Source organism: Zingiber officinale, chromosome 10B (assembly GCF_018446385.1).
Source record: "Zingiber officinale cultivar Zhangliang chromosome 10B, Zo_v1.1, whole genome shotgun sequence".
Taxonomy (NCBI): Eukaryota; Viridiplantae; Streptophyta; class Magnoliopsida; order Zingiberales; family Zingiberaceae; genus Zingiber; species Zingiber officinale.
The window spans coordinates 13,087,692-13,098,626 of NC_056005.1; the positions used below are offsets into that span (position 1 = coordinate 13,087,692).

At 36.5% G+C, this 10,935-nt stretch overlaps 1 protein-coding gene across 1 annotated transcript; it reads left to right on the forward strand.

The window, feature by feature from the left end:
- The first annotated feature begins 2,911 nt into the window (after positions 1-2,911).
- On the forward strand, positions 2,912-10,480 carry LOC122028948 (zinc finger MYM-type protein 1-like). Its single transcript, XM_042587919.1, has 8 exons — positions 2,912-3,107; positions 3,200-3,253; positions 3,362-3,505; positions 6,374-6,436; positions 8,098-8,316; positions 8,419-9,450; positions 9,574-9,746; positions 9,833-10,480. Exons 1-8 carry the CDS (start codon positions 2,912-2,914, stop codon positions 10,478-10,480), a joined length of 2,529 nt encoding a protein of 842 aa, XP_042443853.1.
- The last annotated feature ends 455 nt before the right edge of the window (positions 10,481-10,935 follow it).

Sequence of the window (10,935 nt, forward strand, 5' to 3'; positions counted from 1 at the left end):
TCTGTAAAATTAATGCAATAAACACTAAACAAACTGACCCTTCCATGGAGTTGAAAGCAGAAAAGCAGTCATTGTTCAAACAGAATTCTATAGAAAATCATTCAAAATTGCCACACGAGATAAATGCGTCATTATCAAAACCCCCCTATCCCACAAAGACAAACGAAAAAGCACATGTTTTAGAAGAAAAACAAACAGGATGTTAGATTATATAAATTTATTAGAATTATTTGTTTATAGTCTTTAGAACAATTATCGTTTATCTTTTCAATTTAAAGTTTAGGTTTTTCTTATAACTAACTAGATAAAGCTTTGTATTCTTTATTTCTAAATTACTTTTTGGATTCATCAAATCAAAATGACTACTTTTTTCCTTGGCGTCAATTTCTACATGGTATTAGAGTCTTCATCTTTATATTTTTTTTTTGATAATTTGATTGAAGAACTGTTATTTGATCACAATATATTCACGGATCGAACTTGGTTTTGTTAATTCGATCCAATACTAAAAAAATTTTGGCACAACCTTATAGTTTTATTGGGTTTCTTTTAATTTATTTTCGCATCAACTTGGTTTTGTTTGTTGTTCGGTAATTTGTGAGCACAATTCGTTCTATCATGATGAGTAGTTGCACAGATGATTCGCTTCAATAGATTAGTGCCCGACTAAATGAAAAAAATTATTCATATTAGGGATATGTTATGAAAAACTTTTTGTAAGGAAAATCTATGTGGAGATATGTTTCAGGTGTGCAAGTTCAACCTATTGACATCAACGCTGATGATTATGCAAAGTCATTGGTTGTTTGGAAGACCGATAATGCAAAGATTATTATGTGAATCAATAATTCTATTTCACATTCCATTGGTACTTAGTTAGCCAAGTAGATATCCGCGCAGCTCGGCAGCAAGATATGGGCATCCAAGATTTTTATTCTGCCATGTCAGAACTATAGGACCAGTTAGAACTCACAAAATCCTCAAAATTGCGAGCTTTCCTAGATTATGTCACTCGTAGAGAAGAACAACGTCTATTCCAATTCTTAATGGCTCTTCGTGATGACTTTGCAGGATTGCGTGAAACAATTTTACATCGTAATCCTCTTCCTTTCGTTGATTCAATAGTACATGAATTGCTAGCTGAGGAGATTCATCTTAAGCTTCAGGTTGATAAGAGGACTATTGCACCATTTGTACCATCTGTTTTTGCAGCACCATAGCTGTCTATACCGCATAATCAAAGTAGGTCAGCTTCGAAGGTTTATAGTGATGAGTGTACTTATTGCAAAGAAAAAAGACATTGAAAATCTTAGTGTCCATTATTATTAAACAAAGGTAAACTACCGCAACAGCAAAAAAGACCACCGCAACAACAATATCAGTAGCAACGACCTCAACAGCCATCATTGCTACATCAGAATGCTTCATGAAAAATTGGTAATCAATCGCAACTGTTGCGAAATGGACTATCTCAGTCTAGTAATGCAGTGGCTACGCCCTCTTTAGATCCGCATATGCTTGAGCAGTTTTAACAGTTCCTTGCTTCACAGAACTACCATGTCTGCTTCTTCTTATATAGGTTTGTCATCCTCTGGTACATCAGGTATATCTTCCTCTTCATGGATCTTAGATTCTGGAGTCTCTCATTATATGTCACCTAACTTGTTATCTTTTATCTCCTTTTCTTCTAATTCATGTTTATCAGTTATGACCACTGATGGTACTCCGATGTCATTATTAGGTGTTGGTTTTATTGTTACAATTTGCTTGTCTCTTCCTAATGTTTAGTATATTCCTAGTCTTACAGTTAATCTTATTTATGTTAGTCAATTGTTTGAGTCTGGATATTCAATCAATTTTTCTTCATCCAATTGTTATATACAGGACCCGCGATCTCAAAAGATGATTGGGATAGGTTGTAGGCAAGGGGGACTCTGTGTCTTGGATAAGCTTCAAGTATCAGATGTTGCAGCTTCTAGCGTCGATTTGTCATCTTTTCGATTGAGTCATTCTTCTTCTAATTTTTATTTGTCGTATACTCGTCTAGATCATGTTTCAGCGTCTCGTTTACAATTCTTAGCTTCGTCTGGATTATTAGGAACTTTAAAAAGTCATGATATTTCTAATTATAGTGGTTATAAACTGACAACATTTTCTACGTTATCTTTCAATAAAAGTCTATCCTTTTCTCCTAATCCTTTTGATCTTGTTCATTCTGATTTGTAAGAGTCTTCTCCTATTACTACAAAAGGAGAATCAATATATTATATTTTTTATTGATGATTACACTCGTTATACTTGGGTTTATCTTATGAAATATATACCTAATTATCTTACCCTCTTCAATGACTTTAATGCTCTTGTCAAAACTCAACATTCAACAGTTATCAAGTGTTTTTGTTGTGATTTGGGGGCTAGTACACTTCCAATATTTTTTTCTCATTTACTTGCATCAGAAGGTACTATACATCAAATCTCGTGTCAAGAAACACCTGAACAGAATGAGATTACAGAGAGAAAGCATAGACATCTTGTTGAGACAATCTATTCATTCTTATTATATGTAAATGTTCCTAGTATTTTTTTGGGGAGTATTTTTTTACTGCAACTCATGTAATTAATAGGATTCCAACTTCTCACAATTCAGCTTTGTCTCCTTTTCAAAAACTACATGGTTGTGCTCCTGATTATTTCTCTTTATGTGCTTTTGGTTGCACTTATTTTGTTCTCCGACCACACGTTAAGCATGATAAGTTATCCTCTAAGTCTGTTTTGTGTCTTTCTTGGTTATGATGTTGGTCAAAAGGAATATCATTGCTTTGATCTAGTTAGTAAAAAATTATATGTCTCTCGTCATGCTGTGTTTCTTGAGCATATTCCTTTCTTCTTCATACCTCTTCTACCACATGACATGACTTATGTAGATCTTATTCGCATTGATCCCTTTAATACCAACTCTGACGAAGCTTCCCCCATGGCTACTCTTTCACATGACGGCTTCACTAAATCTGGCATTCTTAAGACATCTCCTCCACCTCCCCCTCCTACGACTATTCCATCACCTTGTGAGATTGCGGACAATCCTAATTATTGGTCGACGCATCCTCGTAAGTCTACTAAACTACCTAATTTTACTTATTCTTGTTATCTTTCTAAGCATTTGTCCTATAGAGAAGTTGTTGGTAACCCTCTTTGGCAGAATGCTATGGACAAGGAATTAACTGCTCTGCACCATACTCATACTTGGGATTTGGTACCTCTGCCACCAGGGAAACGCGTCATTAGTTCTCGTTGATCTATAAGATCAATACTAAATCTGATGATTTTATTAAACGATACAAAGCTCCTCTTATTACTAAAGGTTATTCTCAAGAGTATGACATGGATTATGAGAAAATTTTTGCCCCTATTGCTAAAATGACCATTGTTCATATGTTAATTGTCGTTGCCTCTATTCGTCAATGGAAAATATCTCAGATGGATGTTAAGAATGATTTCTTGAATGGTAATCTTTAAGAAGAAGTGTATATGGTGTCTCGTCTTGGAGTTGCTCACCGATCTGGTGAAGTTTGCAGGCTTCGCAAAGCTCTCTATGGACTCAAACAAGCACCACGTGCTTGGTTTGCTAAGTTCTCCATGATGATTACCTCACTTGGATTTCATCCCAGTAATCATGATTTAACTTTATTTGTCAAGTGTACGTGTGCAAGTTGTATACTTTTATCTTTATATGTGGATGACATGATAATTACTAGTGATGATTTTGATGGAATTGAGTCTTTGAAGTTTGAATTAGCTTGTTGTTTTGCTATGAAAGACTTGGGTTTATTATGCTATTTTATGGGGATCGAGATCATCTCTTCATCTAAAGGTTATCTCTTGTCTCAGTTAAAGTGCATAGTTGATTTATTTAAGCGTGTACTTCTCATTGACAACAGGATAGTTGATACTGTTAGGACCAAAAGTAGCTAGAGGGGGGGTGAATAGCTCGTCGCGTTCGCTCGGTGCTCTTCGTTGCTTGTTTCTTCTTGGATGTGCAGCGGAAAATACAGAAACAAACACAAACACGCTAACACTAGGATTTTACTTGGTATCCACCTCACAAGAGGTGATTAATCCAAGGATCCACACCAACGCACACACCCTCCACTATGAATAACACTCCTTTATGGTAACTACCAAAGGCGGAGAAGCCCTACAACACTCTCAATACAAGAAGAAGAAAGGGAAATACAAGTTAAGCAAAAGCTTACAAGATGTGCCGTAAAAACCCTAACCCTAACTTCTTCCTCTTGCAATAGATCCGCCTCTTGACTTGGAAAGCCTCCAAGAACCTTCAAGAACTGGCGATCACGTGCTTGTAGAGAGCTGTGGAGGAGCTGAAATGAATCTGAGAAGAGCTCGTAAAGAGATACCGAAGACCACGCTCGCCTGCGGCTTTAAACCCGACGCAACGGTCGGATCCCGATCGATTCGAATGTTCCGAATCGATCGGAGGCTTGATCGATCCACGGATCGATCCGGCGCCCGCTCGAAAGCGCTGGATCGATCCACGGATCGATCCGGCGCTTATCGCGCGAAGCGGCATCGTCCCATCGATCGGTGATCGATCGGGACCTGATCGATCCACGGATCGATCCGGCTTCTGTTCACTGGGAAGAATCTAGATCGATCCATCGATCGATCCACGGATCGATCCACGGATCGATCCGACTTGGTTTTGCCCAAACCAAGTTCCAAACCTCCCTAACCAACATCCGGTCAACCTTGACTGTTGGTACATCATGCCTCGCATCGGTCACTCCCTTGACCTGCCAGGACTCCCCACCAAGTGTCCGGTCAATCCCTTTGACCCACTTGGACTTTTACTCGTCGTGCAAGTATCCGGTCACTCCATTGACCTACTTGGACTTCCACCAGATGTCTGGTCAACCTTGACCCATCTGGACTTCCTTCCTTGCCAAGTATCCAGTCAATCCTTTGACCTACTTGGACTTCCCAGCACCAGATGTCCGATCATCCTTGATCCATCTGGATTTTCCCTTGCCTGGCTTCACTCACCAGGGCTTTCACCTAGCTTCACTCACTAGGGTTTTCCATCTGCCTAGCTTCACTCACTAGGACTTTCTTCTGCCTGGCTTCACTCACCAGGACTTTCACCTGGCTTCACTCACCAGGGCTTTCACCTAGCTTCACTCACTAGGGTTTTCCATCTGCCTAGCTTCACTCACTAGGACTTTCTTCTGCCTGGCTTCACTCACCAGGACTTTTCTTCTACCTGGCTTCACTCACCAGGACTTTCATTTTGCCTAACATCCCAGTTAGGACTTCCCAGTCAAGTATCCAGTCAACCTTGACCTACTTGACTCTTCTTCAATCAATATCTTATTGTCAAACATCTAAACCCAAACCAAGACTCAGCTTGGTTACCCAGGTCAACCTTGACCTGAGGGATATTGCACCAACAGATACTCCTCTTGAGATTAATGTTTGGTACTCTTCATTAGATAGTTCTCCTTTGTCAGATCCTAACCTTTACCATACAATTGTGGGAAGCTTGGTTTACCTCAATGTGATTCGTCCTGATATTATGTATGTTGTACATGTGGTTAATTAGTTTATCACTGCACTAACCATAGTTCATTGGGCTTCTATTCTTCGCATTCTTCGGTATTTTTTGGGAACTCAGTGTCAGAGTCTCTTATTCTCTTATACTTTCTCATTAGAGCTCTGTGTATACTTTGATGTTGATTGGGCAGACGACCTTACGGATCATAAGTCAACCACCGGCTTCTGTATTATTATAGAAAATTCTCTTATCTCTTAAAAGAGTAAGAAGTAAAATGTTATTTTCAGATCCTCCACAGAAGTTGAGTATTGTGTCATGGCTATCACCACTTGTAAAATTATTTAGCTACATTGGTTGTTGCAAATATGAGAATTTTTCTTCAGAAATCTACTGTTCTTCATTATGATAATCAGATTGTTATTTAGATTACGCGCAATGCAGTTTTTCATGAGAGAACGAAGCATATTGAGATAGATTGTCATTTCACTCATCATCATCTACAGTTTGATACTATCACACTTCCTTTTATTTTTTCCTCACTGTAGAGGTATGTTTATGAAAGCTCATTCCGCTTCACGTTTTCGATTTTTGTCTGATAAACTCTCAATACTTGTGGCGGTAGCATGGTAAATTTAAGGGAAGATGTTAAATTATATAAATTTATTAAAATTATTTATTTATAATTTTTAGGATAATTTAATCTTTTATCTTTTTAAATAAAAAAGTTAGAATTTAGATTTTTTTTATAACAAATTATATAAGAAACTCTATTTTTCAATTACGTTTTGGATTCATCCATTGCAGCAAAAGGCGAAGCCCTCGCCCCCAGGGCCCCCACCGACCGGACCCACGGCCATCGTGAGGGAGGTAAATCGTAGCACCCGAACTAATATGGGACGGACCGGGTGGGATACAGGGATAAGGGATTTATTCCCCCGCTGCCACTGAGTTTCGACCCGGCGGCCTCATTGCAGCAACTCCCGTCCCATACCGGCTCGGATGACCCACGGGGTCACGTTTTGGATTCATCCAGCTACTTCTGTTTGTAGTCTCCCTTGGCAGAAAAATGATAAGGAATAGGCCTCTATGGAATCACTGAAAACTCCACTTTTGCAGCTTCTCGATGATTGTCGTGTTGCGGGATTGTCGGAATTTCAATGAGGTGGGAGAGGGATTCTGATGAGGCTATCGATGATTTGGGAATTTTGATGAGGCGGGAGAAAAGTAGTTTTGGTGGGAGAGAAATTAGGCCCAATTTGGTGTCAACTTTTTTAAATTTTTAAAAACGGATTATTTTGACCGAATAATTGGTGCCATCACAAATTCTAAATTTGTTTCTAACTTTATATATTCTATCTAAACATTTTTGAAAATATTCTATCTAACTAAAATATAAATATTTATCATAAATAATATAAACATAATATATATATTATTGGCGTAGTTAGTGTGGGGCGGGAGGGTGCGATCGCACCCCCTCAGATTTAGAGTAAAAAAAAATTAATATGATTAAAAATAAAATAAAACCATTTATTTATAAATCTAAAAGTATGTGGGATTTTATGTAAAACTCCAATCAAAAGTCAAAACTTGCGGCGTGTTTTAATTGCTATCTCTTGTCCAAAAAAGTTATCTCTTTTTTCTCTTGATTTTTCTCTCCGCCGCCGAAGCTTTTATTTTTCCCTTTTCACTATTTTTTTCCCTATCGGCGAAGCTTCTTCCTCTTCCATTTTCTTCTTCCTCCACCATTACTCTTTCCTTTTTCCTTTTTCCTTTATCCCATGTTTTTCCTCCCCTAATTCTCATCTTATTTTTCCCTAATCTTAATTTTGCCCTCAAAATCCTCCGTCGCACATTGCCGTTGCCATCCACGCCATTGTCGGCCTGTCATCGCACGCCGCTGCCAACGCCGTTATCGTTTGCTGCCAACACTGTCATCATTGCGTCGCTACTATCGCTACTATCGCTACTATCGTTTGCTGACAACGCTATCGACGCTCCACAATAAATTTCTTTTGATTGAGGTAAAATTTTCTTACTTGATTTCTTTCGATTACGAATTTAAGTATTGAAAAAAATATGTAGTGTTAATTTTGCATATATTCATATTTTTGTTTGTTATTCAAGTATGTTAAATGTTTACACATATTGAGGTGATAAGTACATTTGATGTTTGATTTGTTATATGAATGTGAGGAATGTCATTAATGATCATTCAAAAATTTGATCAATTGAATCATATCATTTATTCCATGAATAGACTTATCATATAATTTACACCAATATTTTATAATAATAATATGCATATAAAATGAATCATCTTTATGATAAGAATTAAAATTAGATAGTCATATAATTAGAAAAATATGTTTTTATAATGTAAACATTTGACTTTATATCTCTACCAAGGGATCATTAACTCTCTATCAATTTTGTTTATTATTTGTTTTTGAATATAAATTGTTGAAAACAAATAGTCATTAATTAGATGATTATGTTTCTGAAATATTATGTTGATGATAAATTAGGTGAAATAACAATGTTGAGGTATTTTAAGAAAATACGAGATGAACCTACTTCAAACAAGTCATCTCCCCCTCCACCACCTCCTCCTCCTCCGCCTCCTCTACCAGCTCCTCTTGATGCTGACTCAAATGAGTATCCTAGTGATCCTGGGCTAAGAAAGCACATTCTTGAGTATAATGTTAATGAAAGGGAGATTGTTCGGCGTTACTATTTGCAAAAAGGTCCTTTTCAACCTAAAAATCATGAATTTCCTTAGCGTTCTTGTCCCAAAGAGAAACGAAGATTTCGAGCTATATGGTTTAGTCTTCATCCTAATTGGCTAGAATACAGCATTGCAAAAGATGCGGCTTTTTGTCTTTATTGCTATTTATTCAAAGCGGATCATGGTGGTCAAAGTGGTGGTGATTCTTTTGTTACTGAGGGATTTAAAAATTGGAGAAAGAAAGAAAAATTTAATGAACATGTTGGAAATCAGAGCAGCATTCACAACAGGTGCATGATGGCGGCTTATGATTTAATGAATCAAAAACAACATATTGAAACTTGTTTGGTCAATCAGTCTAGTCAAGTAGCTATCGATTATCGTGTTCGTTTGACAGCATTAATTGATTGCATAAGATTTCTTGTGCGTCAAGGATTAGCATTTCGTGGTCATGATGAATCAACAAACTCACTCAATCATGGTAATTTTCTTGAATTGTTAAGATTTCTTGCTGACCATAATGAGGATATCAATAGAGTTGCACTAGACAATGCTCCCTCAAATCTCAAATTGACATCGCCTGATATTCAGAAAGATATTATCATATCCATTGCTTATTTAACCACTAATTCTATTCTTGGAGATCTCGGTGATGAATTATTTACTATATTGGTTAATGAGGCTCGTGATATATCTGTTAAAGAACAAATGACAGTTGCTTTACGGTTTGTAGATGAAAGGGGAAATATTGTTGAGCGCTTTCTAGGCCTTGTACATGTAAGCGACACTACTGCCTTATCACTTAAAACTGCTATTGATTCTTTGTTGTGCCAACATGGATTATCTATATCTAATTTGCGGGGGCAAGGATACGATGGAGCTAGCAATATGAGAGGAGAATTCAATGGCTTAAAAAGCTTAATTATGATGGAGAACCCTTCTGCTTATTATGTTCATTGTTTTGCTCATCAACTGCAGCTTACACTTGTAGCTGTTGCTGAAAATCATATAAGAATTTCTACTTTTTTTGATGTGGTTGCACAATTGAACAATATTGTTGGAGCGTCATGCAAGCGAAGAGATATACTTCGTGACAAACAATTTGAAAAAGTTATTAAAGGAATTTGCAATGGTGATATCTTCACTGGACAAGGTATGAATCAAGAGATGACATTAAAAAGAGCTGGGAGCACACGTTGGGGTTCACATTATAATACATTGTTAAGTTTGATACATTTGTATCCTTCAATTATTGATGTTCTTTTATTTGTTGAAGAGGAGGGAAAAGATCACAAGCAAAGGGCACAAACAAATAATTTGTTGGAATTGATTGGAAAATATGAATTTATATTTCAGATGCACTTAATGAAGAATATCTTGGGAGTCACGAATGATTTGTCGCAAGCTTTACAAAGAAAAGATCAAGACATTGTAAATGTCATGATTCTTGTAAGATCAAGCAAACATCAACTGCAAACTATGAGAGATGATGGTTGGATTTGTTACTGAATGAAGTTTCTTTATTTTGTGTTAAGTATGAGGTAGTCACCCCGCACATGGAAGACTTGTTCGTCTTTCAAGGGAGATCACGACGAAATATTGAAGGAAGGACAAATCTTCACTATTATCGTGTTGAAACATTTTGTGAAGTGATAGATTTGCAACTTCAGGAGTTGAACAGTCGCTTTAACGAGGTGAACACGGAGTTGTTGTTGTGTATGAGTTGTCTTGATCCATCAAATTCATTCTCTGCTTATGATAAGAGAAAATTACTTCAGTTTGCTCAGTTTTATCCATCCGATTTTTCCCCAATGGAGTTAATGCATCTTGAGCCCCAACTTGATAACTTTATTTTTGATATGCGGAGTAGCAATCAATTCTCTGAGGTTGTGGGGATTAGCCAGCTTGCTAAAAGGATGGTTCAATTGAAAAAACATCGTCTGTATCCTTTGGTGTATTTACTTTTGAAGTTAGCATTGCTATTACCTGTTGCAACTGCAACTGTAGAGAGAGTGTTTTCAGCAATGAAAATAATCAAAACCTCACTTCGAAATCGGTTGGGAGATGATATGATAAATGATTGTTTGATACCATATATTGAGCGAGATGTGTTTAATACCATTGATAATGAAGCTATTATTCAGCATTTTCAAAATATGAAATCTCGAAGAGTGATATTGTAAAAACCATATGAAGTTCATATATAATTTTTTTTATACATTTTATGTGTTGTATTATTTTTTTAATTTGTTGAATTCGCCCCCCCTAATTGAAAATCCTAACTACGCTAATATATATATATATATATATATATATAGTATAAAAAATAAAAATATTAAACTATAAAATTATAACATTTACGTTAAGAAAAATAATTTTGAGTGTAATGCCATAATGAAATAAAAGTTTTATTAAAACATAGTTTTTAAAAGAATAAATAGATAATGTGGAAAATCTTAAAATTATAACTTAGACAAAGTTTGAAATGTGCCACGGAATGACCTACCTTTTGCAAAGCTTTTGTTCCACGGTTATCTTTTAGCCAATCATAGTGACAAGGCTTGTTTAGTTTAGCCTTAAGTTATTATATTGGAGTTCCAAATTAGCGATTTGTCCCCAAAACACACTAAACTCCCGA